Source organism: Amyelois transitella, chromosome 31, assembly GCF_032362555.1.
Source record: "Amyelois transitella isolate CPQ chromosome 31, ilAmyTran1.1, whole genome shotgun sequence".
NCBI classification, from domain to species: Eukaryota; Metazoa; Arthropoda; class Insecta; order Lepidoptera; family Pyralidae; genus Amyelois; species Amyelois transitella.
The window spans coordinates 4,056,859-4,076,107 of NC_083534.1; the positions used below are offsets into that span (position 1 = coordinate 4,056,859).

Sequence of the window (19,249 nt, forward strand, 5' to 3'; positions counted from 1 at the left end):
TTATAATAATAGTATAGATGTTACTATATCAAAACATTTTAATTTCATCAATGTTTAAACGAAATACATATATATGTACGTAAATTACATACTAAACTATCACTATATGTATGTACACATCCTGTAATGTTCCACGCACTATATATTTTTTAAACACACGACAAGATATTACCACAAAAACAGTAAATCAGTCTGTGTTGGTTGACACATCATAGAAAATTAGGCATTATATTTCTTATAAACAGCTATAAAAAAAGAAATTATTGATATTCTTTTTTTTCTTTTTCAAAAACCTATTGTTAATTGGTAATAAAAAAATTGTTTGTGCGATTTAGTATTTTTGCTTATGAGGCGACACAATAAAAAAAAAATTAATACATCTTTTGATTGAAATGTAGCTGTTTATTTTTTATTCATTGAGGGCAACACTGAACGTAGGCCCAGTCAAAAGCATAAAAAATATACAGAGCTGAAAATTCAACAAAAAATAATAATTGAAATCTAATTACGGTATGAAATGAAAATTTGAGAAAATAATATCATGTTTTTTATGTAAATGTTTGTTTAGGTTTGAAAAAAAATATATTGGTATATACACTTTTATACACCACAATTCTGTATACTTAATATACTTTCGACTGTCCATCTCTTTCTAGACACTTAGCAAAGAAAGAGACAGCAAGTATTGAGAAATATCATTAACTACGCGATTATTACGCGTTAAGTTAGTAGTGTGCCGCGGTTTCGCGCGCCACTTTTTACACCAAGATTATATTAATATAGTTTCAAAGTCGATGTCTTAATCTAAAATATATGTGTACATAATAATTATAACCTATATATATTTGGCAGTATGCACCGTTGACGCGCGCTCACAATTTTGTCCTGTGAAAAAAAAAATAATGTCAGCCTCTTTTTCTTCACAATTCAATTTTGGCGGGAATTTAAATGTCATTTTGTGCGGATGAGAGTCGTGAATATACAAGTTTATTTTACTGTTGTATTTGAAATATATATTTAGCAGGATCGTGAGTCTATTAAACATGAGTAATCTCGACTCGGAGGCGTGTTTTGACTCGTTAAATCTTAACCCTCACGCGGTACCGATTCCCCTTAATGATTCCGACTACCTTATCGACTCCCGCTAACGCTACGATCTACAACTCATCCCCTTAACGATTCCGACTCCTTTAGACTCCAGCTCACGCTATGGTCTACAACTCATCCCCTTAATGACTCCGACTCCCTTATCGACTCCAGCTCACACTACGGTCTACAACTCATCCCCTCAACGATTCCGACTCCCTTATTAACTCCCACTCACACTACGGTCTACAACTCATCCCCTTAATGATTCCGACTCCCTTATCGACTCCAGCTCACGCTACGATCTACAACTCATCCCCTCAACGATTCCTACTCCCTTATCAACTCCCACTCACACTACGGTCTACAACTCATCCCCTTAATGACTCCGACTCCCTTATCGACTCCAGCTCACACTACGGTCTACAACTCATCCCCTCAACGATTCCGACTCCCTTATCAACTCCCACTCCCGCTACGATCTACAACTCATCCCCTCAACGATTCCGACTCCCTTATTAACTCCCACTCACACTACGATCTACAACTCATCCCCTCAACGATGCCTACTCCCTTATCAACTCCCACTCCCACTACGATCTACAACTCATCCCCTCAACGATTCCTACTCCCTTATCAACTCCCACTCCCACTACGATCTACAACTCATCCCCTTAACGATTCCGACTCCCTTATCAACTCCCACTCCCACTACGATCTACAACTCATCCCCTTAATGACTCCGACTCCCTTATCAACTCCCACTCCCACTACGATCTACAACTCATCCCCTCAACGATTCCGACTCCCTTATCAACTCCCACTCCCACTACGATCTACAACTCATCCCCTTAATGACTCCGACTCCCTTATCAACTCCCACTCCCACTACGATCTACAACTCATCCCCTTAATGACTCCGACTCCCTTATCGACTCCCACTCACGTACGATAACTAAATCTTAATCCACACTCGGTACAGATTTCCCCTTAACGGTTCCGACTCCCTAACCCACTCACACTACGGTCTACAACTCATCCCCTCAACGATTCCAACTCCCTTATTAACTCCCACTAACACTACGATCTACAACTCATCCTCTTAATGATTCCAACTCCCTTATCGACTCCAGCTGACGTTACGGCCTACAACTCATCCCCTTAACGATTCCGACTCCCTTATCAACTCCCACTCCCACTACGATCTACAACTCATCCCCTCAACGATTCCGACTCCCTTATCAACTCCCACTCCCACTACGATCTACAACTCATCCCCTCAACGATTCCGACTCCCTTATCAACTCCCACTCCCACTACGATCTACAACTCATCCCCTCAACGATTCCGACTCCCTTATTAACTCCCACTCACACTACGGTCTACAACTCATCCTCTTAATGATTCCAACTCCCTTATCGACTCCAGCTCACGCTACGGTCTACAACTCATCCTCTTAATGATTCCAACTCCCTTATCGACTCCAGCTGACGCTACGGCCTACAACTCATCCCCTCAAAGATTCCAACTCCCACTCCCACCACGTCCTACTCACCGTTACAAGAACAGCACGGGCCTGTCGCCCCTCGAGCTGCCGCTGGAGTGCGAGCGGTCCCGCCTTCCCCCCCCTCCGCCCCCCTCGTTGACGACGGAGGCCGCGGAACCGCTCGACGTGGACTTCACCTCGCCTTCTCTTGGGGCTGGAGGGGAAAACGCGAGTGATGAACAACTAACTATACACACGCATCTTCAATAAATAAATATAAATACGGGACAATATACACAGATCGAGTTAGCCTCGAAGTAAGTTCTGAGATTCAAATAGTGACAGGTTGCTAGTACAACTAGCCTTATCATGGATGTCGTAAAAGGTGACTAAGGGATAGGTTTACAAACTTGGAATTATTTTTAGGCGATGGTCTAGCAACCTGTCACTATTTGAATCTCAATTCTATCATTAAGCCAAACAGCTGAACGTGGCCATTCAGTCTTTTCAACACTGTTGGCTGTCTACCTCGCAAGGGTTATAGACGTGACCGTATGTATGTATGTATGTGTGTAAATTCTCACCGTGTTGTTCTTTAGCTGTCAAATGTTCCGAACCAGCGCTGGAGCCGCCGCTGCCTGATAGCACACTCTCTTCACGATTATACCTGCAATTATACATGTTAATATAAAGTTAATAAAAAAATAAAACAGTCAAGCGCGTGTCGTATTTATTTATAACAACAAACATATGAAGAGGGAATTAAAATTATATATATATAATTTATTGCAACAATACAAAATTTTAGGTATTTAACATACATACTTCACCTTAGTCGACGTTTACGACATCCATGGGAAAGAGATGGAGCGGTCCTACTCTTTTTTGTATTGGTGCCGGGAACCACACGGCTGATATATATATATATAACACTCACCCATATATAGTTTGCTCGCTGGCGACGCACGACGTATATTTGAAGGGTATCGGCTGGTAGCCGTAGGAGCCCCCGTAGGGCATATAACCCGGTCCCATGACGCTGTGGACAAAAAATATTTTAGAATAGAATAGATTTATTTTCAAAATTGGATACAAGGTATCACTTATTGACGTCACATCACTTAAATCTAATTATAACTACTGCCGCTTCCAAAGCGCATGTGTAGAAGAAGCGGCGGAACAAACTACACTGTAGCATTTTCATCGGACGTCAATCCACACTAATAATAAAGAGGAAAGATTTGTATTTTTGTATGTTTGTGTGGAATAAACTGAAAAACTACTGGTCCGATTTTGATAAAATTTGGCACAGATATAGAATAGACCTTCAAAAGTGACATAGGCATAAATTTGTTTTGAAATAAATTTGTTTTCAGGTAGATTATTCAACATTCATAAAGTAATCCGGGAAAAAAAGCGCTATCGAAAATCTTTCCGTGCGTGCGCTGGATCCAATGTTGATTATACAGACATACAATGTATTACAAAAATAAAGGTTTTTTGCAGATCTATAAAAAAGTCCGCGACACGATATATCTAACTTCTATAATTTAGTAACTACAAGGTATTTTGTGCGTAAAAAAATAATGTAAATTCAAAGGTGCGTTTTGAGAATTATTATTACACAAGCATATTAATCCTTGTAATTGAAAGTTGTTTTATCATCAAGATAATTTTACGGATATAAACTTTGTCCTTTACAGCTCAGTGATTGGATAAATAGATTCTGAAATATCGTGAAATTAAAAACACGCACTCCAAATAATTTTAAGTACCTACGTCACGCGAACGCGCTTGCCGCATAGGTACTTACGCGGTGTCTCGGTAACCTAAGCCGTGTGGTCAGTTCCTTACGCTTTTGGTTTCTTTTCCTTAAATTTTGAAGCTATTTGACTTAGGAGTGCTTATAAATTTGTTTTACTTTTAACGTCCTACTGATAAACCTATCCCAAGGGTATTTTATTTTTATTTGTGAGTATTCACATAATAATTGCTAATAAATTTTACTTCACTCTCTACCTATATTCTGTTGATCAACCTTTTCCGTACGTGTTTTACTTGTCACTGCCTACATATCCAAACCGTATTTTATTTTTATTTATCAGTAGGAATAGTTAATTAGCTAATATGCCTAGAAAAAGAAGATCGCAACTATCTAGACATAGTTCCCAAGCGAGAATAGAAAAAGTACGTCGTACTGAAGAATCATTTCTTTAAAAAACTTTGATTAGGTGCACAGATTTGTAATTTAAATTATATATATATATGTATATCTATAATTTTATATATATCTATAAATATAGTACATAATTGTAAAAATAAATATTATCGCCTGAGAGAAATGTTTTACTCTTTGTTTATTTCAAAATATAAAACACAAAAATATGTCCACCCGTGCGAAGCCGGGGCGGGCCGCTAGTATCTATACTAATATTATAAAGCTGAAGAGTTTGTTTTGTTTGTTTATTTGTTTGTTTGTTTAAACGCGCTAATCTCAGAAACTACTGAACCGATTTGAATAATTTCACTGTTAGATAGTCTATTTATCGAGGAAGGCTATAGGCTACATTTTATCCCGGATTTCCTACGGGAAACGTCAACAATGCAGGTGAAAGTTGAATGAGTCGGCCATCTGCGAGCTTTCCACGCGAACGCTGCGCAAACCAACAAAGATATAGTAAAACAATGTACTAAAGATGTGAAGTACTCATTTTTTGCCACAAAAAAGTCCGCGAGAGCATATATCTATCTCTTAAGGTTTTCTTACAATAACCACTTTTATGTTCATTTTTTAAGATTATTTTTTCATTATAAACATGAGTTATTTTGAAACCAATTTTCTTTAATTCAGTATTAATCCTTATCCAAATAAATATGTTTATTACTTTCGGCTTTTCATGTAGACTAAAATTGCCATTTACAGTATATAAATCAGACGAATAGGTTTTGAGATATAGTCGTTATAAGCAATTTGCAGCGAAACATTTAATACGGCGAACCAGCGTTCTTTCTAATACGCGTGACCGCCTGACCTTTTATTTATTAAAATCGGACCAGTAGTTTTGGAGATATATGCTAACATTGGTTTGCACAAACAAACGCACAACCTCTCACCCTAAACGCATATATACGGTCTCCGTTCGGTCGCGGGTAATGATGTGGGCCAAGTCGTCGCCAAGTCGCATAACAATTAGCAGCTATAATTGATAAAGCCGAGGAGGATGTTTGCAAAACTAAATATGATGCCCAAAATAACTATTCCACGCGGACGAAGTCGCGGGCACAGCTAGTATACAAATATAAATCTCTTAAATCTAAATCATGGACGAATGCACATTGTCTACATTAAAAAACATGAATGAATGAACGTGCACAAGCATTTTAGAGACCATTATGTCAAACTCGGGCCACACATGTTTATCATTAATATAATCCTCTGTGCTGAAATAGGCTTGTGATAGTATATATAATATACATATACACAGTTGTCTGATATCCTATAAAATATACTAGAGGCCGTCCGCGACTTCGTCCGCATGGAAACCCTTTCAATCCCGCGGTAATTTCGGAATAAAAAGCAGCCTATATATACACATATATATATACATATATATACACATATATATATATATATGTACTCACTTGGGGTTGGGCAGCGCGTCGCTGAGCCCGTCGGCGTCGCGCAGCCGCAGCGCCGCCATGCCGGCGCACAGCTCGCCGCACACGTAGTAGCACTGCTCGGAGAATGTTATCTTGTTCACCGTGTGCCGTATGAAGCCGGCCTGGGGGATTATCGTTTAAAAAATAAATCTACACTAATAGATATTATAAAGAGAAAAACTTCGTTTGTGTTGTGTGGTTCCCGGCACCGATACAAAAAAGAATAGGACCACTCCATCTCTTTCCCATGGATGTCGTAAAAGGCGACTAAGGGATAGGCTTGCAAACTTGGGATTCTTTTTCAGGCGATGGGCTAGCAACCTGTCACTATTTGAATGGAGTGGTCCTATTCTTTTTTTTGTATTGGTTCCGGGAACCACACGGCACAATAACAAAATATAAATTGAAATTAGTGAAACCAAAAATGGCCCTCGCTCAGCATGTGTCATGGCAGAGCCAATACGCTGGTTTTCTGCGAGTACCGTACTAAATAAAACAAAATAAAAAATTAAACATTAAAACCTATAACTAAGAGTTACTCTAAATTATATCATTAACAAAAGAAAAAAAAAAATAGAATATTCAGAATATTTTTCATTATTAGCATAAAATTTTGTATCATTATTTTACATGGCATTTTTACCTTTGTTTAGCCTAATAATTGTTACGCATAATATTATTTGGCATAACTTTTTAGGAATATTTCTTTAAGTATACCTACTATTAGCATAACCTAACCTAAGTAGTAGTCACCTTATAGTGCATTACACTACATCTGCTCCGCGCAAAAAATAAATAAGTCTTAACTATATTTATGCCTATTGTAATAGTATGCCAAAACCGATTATGGCAAAAACCTATTATGGCAAAAACCTATTATGGCAAAAAAAGGATGCGTCACTCGTTATGCCAAACAAAAATAGGGCAAAAAAAATTAGTCGAATGAAAGAGATCCCTAGATACATAAAATCACGCCTCTTTCCCGGAGGGGTAGGCAGGGACCTACCTGGGAATAATTATTAAAAAAAAATACATAAACAAAGAAAGAAAGGAAGAAAGGAAAAAATGTTTATTTTGTACACAATGAAAAGTGGAAAGATGTAGTCTCTGTCTTAAAGGCCTCTGTGGCGCAGCGGTAAATGCGTTTGTCTGTGACACCGGAGGTCCCGGGTTCGAATCCCGGTCAGGGCATGATGAGGAAAGAACTTTCTCTGAATGACCTGGGTTTGGATGTTTATCTATATAAGTATTTATTATAAAATATAGTATCGTTGAGTTTGTATCTCGTAACACAAGTCTCGAACTTACTTCGAGGCTAACTCAATCTGTGTAATTTGTCCCGTATATATTTATTTATTTTATAATGGAAAGTGGAAATAGCGAAGAAGTAATGGAAAATGTGAAAAAAAAAGGGGAAAATTATTCATCCTTGAGGGCAATTCAATGATTTCATATTGAGTATTTTATATAACCTTATAATACATACATACATATGGTCACGTCTATATCCCTAGCGGGGTAGACAGAGCCAACAGTCTTGAAAAGACTGATAGGTCACGTTCAGCTGTTTGGCTTAATGATAGAATTGTGATTCAAATAGCTCCGCGCAAAAAATAAATTAGTCTTAACTATATTTATGTCTATTGAAATAGTATGCCAAAACCAATTAGGCCAAAAAACTATTATGACAAAAAAAAAGTATGCGTCACTCGTTATGCCAAACAAAAATAGGCCAAAAAAATTAGTCGAATGAAAGGGATCCCTACATACATAAAATTACGCCTCTTTTCCGGAGGCGTAGGCAGAGACTACCTACCTGGGAATAATTATTAAAAAAAATACATAAACAGAGAAAGAAAGGAAAAAATGTTTATTTGGTACACAATGAAAAGTGGAAAGATGTAGTCTCTGTCTTAAAGGCCTCTGTGGCGCAGCGGTAAATACGTTTGTCTGTGACACCGGAGGTCCCGGGTTCGAATCCCGGTCAGGGCATGATGAGGAAAGAACTTTCTCTGAATGACCTGGGTTTGGATGTTTATCTATATAAGTATTTATTATAAAATATAGTATCGTTGAGTTTGTATCTCGTAACACAAGTCTCGAACTTACTTCGAGGCTAACTCAATCTGTGTAATTTGTTTCATATATATATATTTAAAAAAAAACCCCTCCGGGTAAGAGGCGTGATTTTATGTATTATGTATATATATATTTATATATATATATTACATATATATATACGGGACAAATTAACGTTACACCAAGAGATATGAAACAGTGACTGACTCACTTTGAGCATGTGCGATGCGTACTTCATATACATATATAATATAATATGAAGTACGCATATAACATAATATTATATATATATTATATATACGGTGCAAATTAACGTTCACCCCAAGAGATAACTGACTCACTTTGAGCATGTGCGATTCGTACTTCATATATACACACACACACACATACCTATATATACACACACCAAGAGATATAAAACAGTGACCGACTCACTTTGAGCATATGCGACGCGTACTTCCTCGCGTCGCGGCGGTCCGCTATGCCGGCGACGCGCTGCAGAATCCAATCCACTACGTCGGCGCCAATGAACGCATTCGGTATTGTTATCTTCAGCCACATCCTGTCTCTGATCTCCAGGCCTGCGGGGGAATTGGTCAATGTATTGAAATGCTGCAGTGTAGTTTGTTCCACCGCTACTTTTACACACGCGCTTCGGAAGCGGCGGTAGTTGTAGTTAGATTTGAGTGATGTGACGTCAATAAGTGTTACATTGTGTTGCTAGCCCATCGCCTAAAAAAGAATCCCAAGTTTGTAAGCCTATCCCTTAGTCGCCTTTTACAACATCCACGGCACATTGTATCCAATCACTACATAGTATAAAACAAAGTCGCTATTTTAGTCTGCTTAAATCTTTAAAATTACGCAACGGATTGTGATACGGTTTTTTGTAACTGGTAGAGTGATTCAAAAGGAAAGTTTTTATGTATAATTTCTTCCGAATTCTGCACTCGTGCGAAGCCGGGGCGGGTCGCTAGTTTTGAAAATAAATCTATTCTATTCTACTACACAATGAAAACTCACCGGAATCCGGCCTCAGCATTGCCCTGACCACGACCGCCATGTCCATATTCACGGATAGGTGGGGCTCCGCGCCGCCGGCGGGCAGAGTGCTGGCGTCGGAGGCGGCGCGCTCCGACGCCGAGGACGCGGGCAGCGCCGACAGCGACGGCGGCGGCGGCGGGTACGCCTCGCGGAGCGCCTGCGTGTGCGCAACCCACGCGCCTGACACACAAAAACGATCATTTTTGAGCTACTACATATGCGATGGGCTAGCAACCTGTCGCAATTTGAATCTCAATTCTATCATTAAGCCAAATAGCTGAACGTGGCCTTTCAGTCTTTTCAAGACTGTTGGCTCTGTCCACCTAGCAAGGGATATAGACGTGACGATATGTATGCCTGCTGGTTCGGTCATGTGGAGAGGATGAATGAAAGCGGGTTGACTAAGCAAATGTACAAAGGGAGTGTGAATGTTGGAGTGGGAAGGCCTAGACGGACGTACCTTGATCAAATCGGAGACGTTCTAGCTAAAGGTCAGGTCGAGAGTACCCGAAACCGCTGAGCTTGCATGAAGAGAAATATGCAATCCCCGCAAGAGATATGGACGTGATTATATGTATGTATGTATGTAGTAGTACATACATAGATACTCATACATATAATCACGTCAATATCCCTTGCGGGGTAGACAGACCCAAAACAGTCTTGAAAAGACTGATAGGCCACGTTCAACTGTTTGACTTAATGTTAGAATTGAGATTCAAATAGTGACAGGTCGCTAGGCCATCGCCTAAAAGAAGAATCCCAAGTTTATAAGCCTATCCCTTAGTCGCCTTTTACGACATCCATGGGAACGAGATGGAGTGGTCGTATTCTTTTTTTTTTATTTGTGCCAAGAACCACACGGCACACGGCCAAATAAAATATTTTTCATTTAATTTCTTTTTCAAAAAACAAAAAAAAATATTTATGTTCATTTAATACATACAGTTCATTAAATGCTACAGTAATAACATGTCACCTGGATCAATAGGCCTCACGGGCTCCGTCCTCGGTATAGTGAAGTACCCCTTGGGGTTCGGGTCCCAACATTTAGCCACCACCAGCTTGATGGGCCCCGGCTTCTGTACCACCTCGCGCAACACACGGACCGCTTCGTCATTGGTCATGTCCTCGAAATTAACATCGTTCACCTGCAAAATGATGTTACATGAATGATTAGGTAAAGGGTCAGGTCAAGAGTCCCCGAAACCGCCGAGCTTGCATGAAGAGAGTTATGAATGTGGATGAAGCGAAGGAAATATGCAGAGATCGTGGCAAGTGGAAAGAGGTAGTCTCTGCCTACCCCTCCGAGAAAGAGGTGTGATTTTATGTATGTATAATTATATAATTATTTTATTTTAAAGCTGATGTGTGTTCATCACTGCGCTTGTCTTTTTAAATGTTAGTCTGGTAAATTTTGAAAAGTATGTTGTAGCATGCATTTCTCCATACATACATATAAATACGTCTATATCCCTTGCGGGATAGACAGAGCCAACAGTTGAAAAGACTGATAGGCCACATTCAGCTGTTTGTCTTTAAGATATAAAATTGAGATTCAAATAGTGACAGGTTGCTAGCCCATCGCCTAATAGAAGAATCCCATGTTCGTAAGCGTATCTCTTAGTCGCTTTTTACGACATCCATGTGAGTGGTCTTACTCTTTTTTTTATTGAACCACTTGGCACTTTATGGAACCATTTATAATGCATAAATTCTAAATTTGAATCAGTTGGAAGATAATTCAACAATCATTTGACATTTCTAAATGATGGATCAGCCTGACCATACAATCAGTTTTCAAACAAATTAGGAACATCCTGTTTTGTACAAATACAAACAAATGCAGTGGGAGCGACGTTCCGGGCTTGAATGCCACAAAGCCCTCTTTTCAAGACTGTTGGCCCTTCTACCCAGCAAGGGATATAGACGTGATGATATGTATGTATGTTCTAATTTTGTATTATTAGTATAGAATAGAATAGGGAACCCGACATCTTTTCAGATTGTGTTTAAGAATAATCTTTATTTATTTATATATCCATAAAAAATAACATTTTAATGAAATAAATCTTATGGATTATTTAAAAACGTCAAAAATGTAATTAATTTAAAATTGCCGCGAAAACAGCACTTTACGTCAATTCAGATCGCGTGACGTCATATGTTTGGAAAACAAACTACAAGCCCTATTACAACACAAGTGATCAGTGCTTGGATTATTTAAGTATTTTCTCGCAGATCTAGAAACATGCAAAACCTATAAATATCAAACCTTGAAAATCATAAAAAAAACATATGTGAAAATAACTTGGTAAACAATGAAACTAGTTTTAGGTTATGTTTTCTTTTGTTATTTCTTCAATCATTTCTGTTGTTAAGATAAACAAAAAGAGGTTGAAATGCTTACACAAATGTTTTCACATTTCTTAATTCAGTAGAACAAAAAGAAACTGCCGACCATGATAATATCAACTTTTGGGAGATTTCTATTGTCGGCTTGTAACCTTGTTCCATGATAAAAGCTTGATTAGTGGCTTCAAGCACTAGCGACAACTTCTGTTATGACTATAGTACTTCAATTCTTAACTAATAACAATTAAATATTTTTAGAAAAATGCAAATAAATCATAGAATAACTCGAAATAACATACAAAGCAGTGTCTTACTTATCACTCATTATGTATGACCGCACCAACTGTGATTGGTGTTTGGGTTCTTCCGCTGCACAGATAATAAATATTTGATCTATGCAACTTTATTTATTGATTTAAAATTATAAATCATTGTTATTTCTTTAAAATCTTTAATATGTGATGTTCTTGTGTAACAAACTTTATTTTAAAACACAACATAGATTTTTTTCGATTACTGACTGGTACCTACCCTATTAATTTATTTTCAAAATTGGTCACAAGGTATCACTTATTGACGTCACATCACTTAAATCTTATTATAACTACTGCCGCTTCTAAAGCTCATGTGTAGAAGAAGCAGCAGAACAAACTACACTGCAGCTTACCTTACGCTAGCTTGGCTTAACTTAATGATAAAATTGGGATTCAAATAGTTTTAGGTTGCTAGCCCATTGCCTAAAAGAAGAATCCCAAGATTATAAGCCAATCCTTTAGTCGCCTTTTACGACACCCGTGGGAAAGAGATGGAGTAGTACTATTTTTTTTCTATTGGTGTCGGGAACCACATGGCACTTAATAAAATTAGACATTAGAAATATGACCATACCTGCAGTATCATATCCCCTGGTTCTATTCTTCCGTCCAATGCCACCGCACCACCTTTCATGATACTCCCAACGTAGATACCACCATCACCGCCTTTGTTCGACTGACCCACAATAGAAATACCTAGAAAATTCACTGTATCCATATTCAAAGTCACAGTTATTATGTGCATAGACATTGTAGAATCGGTTATAGAGGAATACGAAGAGGTTCTGGACATCACTTGCGGCCTTTTTCGTCTTCTCTGTGGGCGTTTACGATTGCTAACTTGAAGGTGTGAGACACTGCTGCATTCAGTGAGGGCACGGTCCACTGAGGCGTTCGTATGGCGTCCGGTGGTCGTCGTAATCTCAGATTGACTGTCAAACAGGCTGGTAGAGTCCAAATCTGAACTCAAAACTGAAGCAGTTTCGTATTCCAAGCCGTGGTGAGCGTATTTTGAATGTCCATTGATTCTGAGCCCTCTGTACTTGTATTTATCGCAAGAAGCTCTGTGGCCAGGTCTCGAGCTGATCGTACTGTCCGTATCAGTGCAGGTGTCTCTTGTAAGTGGCGCAGATGGAGCTCCATGGTTGGTTTGCTTGCCTTTCCCCGCATTGCTATCAGTGCACTGCGATGCCCCGTCTGAAGGATTTGAACCCTCCGCCGACACTAACCACGACACTACACGACCGTTGAAACAAGGTAAATGCGCGTTATCGTCCACTATTTCTTCTTTCACTACACCAAAGTCATCATCCATGGACTTGAAAAAGAATTTGTAGTTCGGCCTATTCAACTGGTTTTTGAAGTCCAATAAAGTCACTTTCTCAGGAGATATCGGAATTTTAACTAAATATGGGGTCTCCTCATCGTCTATGTAGTAAATTACTTTGGTTTCCTCCATTTTAATGCGTTTATATTCTAATAAACAACATTTACGAACGATCTATAAATATCAGCCGCCATCACAAGAATGGCGATTAAAATAGTTCCAAAAAATTACAATACGCGACGGCACTGTTCATGTCGTTCGGATACACAATCTACCATATAAGATCATAATCGATCGATTCAGCTGAGGGATAATGCTAGGTCCCACAGAAGGTGGAAAGGTAGGTTCAATAATATCGGCACCACCCACGTAGAACTTTAATTTTTACAGTCTACCGTCACACACAGTCATCTTGGCGTTCCAGATTCTATTTAATGCAGTTTACTTTTTGGTTGTTTTTTTTTACCAATAAATTTTTTTATGTGATTTTTCTGATAACATTTAACAAAAAACAAAATATCGCTCTGTCATTAGGGTACTGTCCTTAGTCAAATAACCTTTTTTAACGCTTGCCTGCGATTCGCAAATTGTTTCTGCTCACGTAGGTATTCACGAACATTGACAAGGCTATCTATTATTTCGGATAATCAAGAATAGAAAGACAAAAAAGGTAAGGCATGTACCCCTACAATAGCACTCCTGTTAGCAGTACAAGAACGCCTTTTTACTACGCTTTTTTTTTTAAATTTAATACGTCGGTCAATCCGTTTGGTCATCCCTGTGCATCAATCATTCAATTTAGGTCATTTTCTTGTACGTTGTCATTGTCATTTCAATTGTCATCGCGTTGTTTTGAATTTTACTGTTGATGTTACATTTAAAAATCTTCTTCTGAATTTCTCTAATTAAAATTAAATTATTAATATTGTAGTCTTAAAATGGGGCTGGATATTAATGATTCATGGCTTCTACAAATAAATGAGCAGTTAGATGCGTTTCGTGCGAAAGTTGATGGTAAGCCCAATAATTTATGAAACCTTCAGTTCTTGCGCTCCTTTATAAAATCTTCTTTCACGTGTAAATAAACTTAGTAGGGCTCCACTTCCTTTTAGTGATAGTAATCAAAAGTACAGTACTCATAAAATACTTGTACCATAATTTATATACACTAGAAACCTAAGTATTCAGCGTTTCATGTAACTATGAAGCTGTACATTAAAAAAAATTTTTTTTACAGAGAAAATAGAAAAAGAACAACAACAGTTAAAAGCTTGCAAAAAGAAAACTGAATTGGAATCAAAGTTAGCTCATGAAATTAAGTTGAATGTAAGTATCTACTTGTCATATTATTTGGCATCTTCAGGAAGCATGTAACAGGGATGTGACAATCTGGACCAAACCAGGGGGTTGATGACCCTTAAATGAGATACATTTGTCTGTGCTAATAATTTATTTATTCTTTTTTTTTTGCACAAAAAACATGAGGTAGTATTAGAATAGTGAAGGGACAACAAACTTAACTAACATTCGCATTTGTAATATTAGTAAGGATTTTATTCATCAATTAATGATTGTCGCATCTTTTCGTTTCACAACATTGATACATACATACATATAATCACGTCTATGTCCCTTGCGGGGTAGACAGAGCCAACAGTCCTGAGCAGACTGATAGGCCACATTCAGCTATTTGGCTTTAAGATAGAATTTAGATTCAAATAGAGACAGGTTGCTAGCCCATCGCCTAAAAAACGAATCTCAAGTTTGTAAGCCTATCCCTTAGTCGCCTTTTACCACATCCACGGGAAAGAGATGGAGTGGTCCTATTCTTATTTGTACTGGTGCCGGGAACCACACGGCACTACACTTCACACAACATTGAATGAATAATATTATCATATGTATTCTCAGGCAGAACTGACAGAGCGTCTAGCTGAGTTGACGAGGCGAAGTGGGGAGTTGGAACGCGTGTGTGCTGCGTTTGAGTCCAAGTTGACCATAGGGGACCGCGACCAGAACCGATTGGACAATGCTAAGTGAGTCTTACGTATATAAGGGCCTTATTTCCAAAGGGTCAGGTCAAGAGTACCCGAAACCGCCGAGCTTGCATGAAGAGAGTTGTGAATGTGGATGAAGCGAAGGAAATATGCAGAGATCGTGGCAAGTGGAAAGAGGTAGTCTCTGCCTACCCCTCCAGGAAAGAGGCGTGATTTTATGTATGTATGGGTAGACAGCGTTTACAGTCTCAAAAAGAGTAAAAGCTACATTCAGCTTTGTGGCTTAATAGAACTGAGATTTTTGTACGTATTTCAGAAACTATTAATTGGTGGTTGGTAATGTATATTAGTTTGAATGCTAACCAATGCTCTTACGGTGAAGGAAAACCATCGCGAGGAAACTTTGATATTCAGGCAACTGGATGTGTAACCGTGATCCAAAAAGGGTTAAGTACCCTTATTTAGGTTGCAGAGGTCAGACGGGGAGCCTGCTTAGAGTTGAGTTCTATTGAATTTATTTTATGTTTATGTATTTGAGAAGCTTGTGTTCATTGAGTTATTTCAAATATATCTTTCATTCATTCATTCATACATTCATCTACATTCATAACTCTCTTCATGCAAGCTCGGTCGGTTTCGGGTACTCTTGACCATACCTTTTTCTAGAACGATAAAGATTTATTAAATTAAGAATTTCTAGATGAAATTATTATAATAATGGTTTTTTTTAATTGACAAATCAAATAAGGCTTTTGTAATTTTTTATTTTATTTTAATTTCATTCTTGTACACATTAATTTAATTGCTTGTATATTTTTACATTGAAATTTATTTTAAATACGATATTGTACGTCCATTAGGACAAGCTCACAGCGATGATCACAAATATTTAACAGCCTTTAACCTGTGTTGCACAAAAATTATATTTGATTTGATTTAAATTTTTCACCTTTTTCCAGAGAGACATACCAACTCGGCAAGGAGCTGACTGGTGTACGTTTTGATTTCGTCGCGCCGCCGGACGTGGCCAAGGGGTGTATCCTTTTCATAAATACACGTTTTACTTAGCTGAATGATGATCAGACCCAGAGCTCTTGAAAAAGTTAATTAGGAGACATCACTTAAATTTTAATTACTAGCTGTGCCCGCAACTTCGTCCGCGTAGAATAATTATTTTGAGCATCACTCAAGGATGAATAATTTTCCCCGTGTTTTTTCACATTTTCCATCATTTCTTTGCTCCTTCGACGCAAAAAGAATTTTTCAATTCGAACCAGTAGTTCCTGAGATTAGCGCGTTCAAACAAACAAACTCTTCAGCTTTATAATATTAGTATATATACCTACTACCGCTTCCAAAGCGCACGTGTAGAAGAAGCGGCGGAACAAACTACGCTACAGCTGCACTGATGCTGATAAAAACTAGTCGAATAATATATTTACATGCATACATACATAAATCACGCCTTTTCCCCGGAGGGGTAGGCAGAGACCACATCTTTCCACTTGTCATGATCCCTGCACACTTATTTCGCTTCATCCACAATAATATTTAATAGTAGCTGTGCCCGCAACTTCGTCCGCGTAGAATAATTATTTTGACCATCATTGAAGCCCTCAAAGGTGAAAAATTCTTCCTGATTTTTTCACATTTTCCATTATTATTTCGCTCCTTATAGTCTAAGATCCGGCTGCAAAATCACTACGTTCATCGCGTAGTTAATCAAACTCACATTTTAACATACATTTATGAATAGGATAATACATAGATAATAGGGTGCCAGTCAATAAGTGGCCGCAAGTAATTTTAATTAAATTAATGTTAATTAATTTTCCAAAAAAAATTTCGTTCACTTGTTTTTTAAATAAAATATCATCCACATCATAGAAATGTATGTAAAGAATTCGAAAATCAATGGGTGCCGTTACACACTCGGCCGCAACTACTACGCAGCCAGGTGTAAACAGGTAATATTTTGGTCTATTTATACGTTCATGTCGTACGCGCATGTTTTTTATATCAAATTAAAGCTAATTTTTTTTTAATATGATGATATATCGCTGCCTGTGAATAAATGGCCGCAAATTAAGGTTGCTAGCTGTTAAAAACTCGAGGTATCCGAGATAAAGTGATAGAGAGTTAGCGCGTAACGCCACTTGTTAGACAAGGATGGCGAGTACCAGCTGTGCGAGTATTTGAAGCCATTGCGCACGCGTCAATAGATTGGGTTCTCAGCCAGCGATGCAAACAGTAATACGAACGACTTTACATTTACTCCAAAATTATAATTAAGTAATTAAAATTCTGCAAAAAAAAAATGAAAATAAGAAAATATTTATTTCATAATAAAACATTGTTTATAAGAATAATTTAGCTGCACTGTTGAGAACCCTATCTATACGCGTGCGCAATGGCTTCAAATACTCGCACAGCTGGTACTCGCCATCCTTGTCTAACAAGTGGCGTTACGCGCTAACTCTCTTTCACTTTATCTCGGATACCTCGAGTTTTTAACAGCTAGCAACCCTAATTTGCGGCTATTTATTCACAGGCAGCGATATATCATCATATTAAAAAAAAAATTAGCTTTAATTTGATATAAAAAACATGCGTGTACGACATGAACGTATAAATAGACCAAAATATTACCTGTTTACACCTGGCTGCGTAGTAGTTGCGGCCGAGTGTGTAACGGCACCCATTGATTTTCGAATTCTTTACATACATTTCTATGATGTGGATGATATTTTATTTAAAAAACAAGTGAACGAAATTTTTTTTGGAAAATTAATTAACATTAATTTAATTAAAATTACTTGCGGCCACTTATTGACTGGCACCCTATTATCTATGTATTATCCTATTCATAAATGTATGTTAAAATGTGAGTTTGATTAACTACGCGATGAACGTAGTGATTTTGCAGCCGGATCTCGTACTATTATAGTTGAAGAGTGATGTAATATAGCCTAAAGCCTTCCATAATAAATAGTCTATTCAACGCAAAAAGAATTTTTAAATTCGAACCAGTAGTTCCTGAGATTAGCGCGTTCAAACAAACAAACTCTTCAGCTTTATAATATTAGTATTAGTATACCTATCTAATAAATTTAATTCCTTAATTTAACATATCAGATATAAAGAACTCGGCCCGTAAAATTCTACAGCCGTTCTGCATAGACACAAAGACTGATGACAGCGAGATTCTGTGGGGGATGATGCAGTGTGCTGACAAGGAGAACACTCCAAATAATCACAATTAATTATAATTAATTTTATCATTCAAGTAGTTTCATTTTATTCCTAAGTACCTGCTTATTTTATTCCTATTTACTGAATGTAATCAAGATGTTGAAATAATTAACTTTTATAAGTTTTCTTGATGTTCCGGCAAACGTTGTTTTGCCATATAGACGGCCTCTGTGGCGCAGCGGTAGTACGCTTGTCTGTGACACCGGAGGTCCCGGGTTCGAATCCCGGCCAGGGCGTGATGAGAAAATAACTTTTTCTGATTGGCCCGGGTCTTGGATGTTTATGTATATAAGTATTTATTATAAAATACAGTATCGTTGTGTTAGTATCTCGTAACAAAGTCTCGAACTTACTTCGAGGATAACTCGATCAGTGTAATTTGTCCCGTATATATTTATTTATTAATATAAATAATTATTTAGTAATTTCTAGTTAAAAAAGAAAATATTAGGGGTATGAAAAATAGATGTTGGCCGATTTTCGGACCTACTCAATATGCTATGCACAAAATTTCATGACAATCGGTCGAGACGTTTCGGAAGAGTACGGGAACGAACATTGTGACACGAAAATTTTATATATAAGATATATTTTTGGTTGTATTTCATTTATTATATGTATATGTATTTCATTTATTATATTGCCAATA

At 37.8% G+C, this 19,249-nt stretch overlaps 2 protein-coding genes across 2 annotated transcripts; one reads left to right on the plus strand and one right to left on the minus strand.

The window, feature by feature from the left end:
• Nucleotides 1-298: 298 nt before the first annotated feature.
• LOC106138609 (segment polarity protein dishevelled homolog DVL-3) lies at nt 299-13,552 on the minus strand. Its single transcript, XM_060953213.1, has 9 exons — nt 12,599-13,552; nt 10,335-10,506; nt 9,335-9,535; nt 8,747-8,892; nt 6,215-6,354; nt 3,510-3,611; nt 3,157-3,239; nt 2,642-2,786; nt 299-885 (listed from the first exon to the last, which is right to left on the minus strand). Exons 1-8 carry the CDS (start codon nt 13,481-13,483, stop codon nt 2,644-2,646), a joined length of 1,872 nt encoding a protein of 623 aa, XP_060809196.1. The 5' UTR covers nt 13,484-13,552; the 3' UTR covers nt 299-885; nt 2,642-2,643.
• Nucleotides 13,553-14,200: 648 nt separating this feature from the next.
• On the plus strand, nt 14,201-18,611 carry LOC106138591 (uncharacterized). Its single transcript, XM_013339780.2, has 5 exons — nt 14,201-14,365; nt 14,589-14,677; nt 15,263-15,387; nt 16,308-16,384; nt 18,484-18,611. Exons 1-5 carry the CDS (start codon nt 14,290-14,292, stop codon nt 18,609-18,611), a joined length of 495 nt encoding a protein of 164 aa, XP_013195234.2. The 5' UTR covers nt 14,201-14,289.
• The last annotated feature ends 638 nt before the right edge of the window (nt 18,612-19,249 follow it).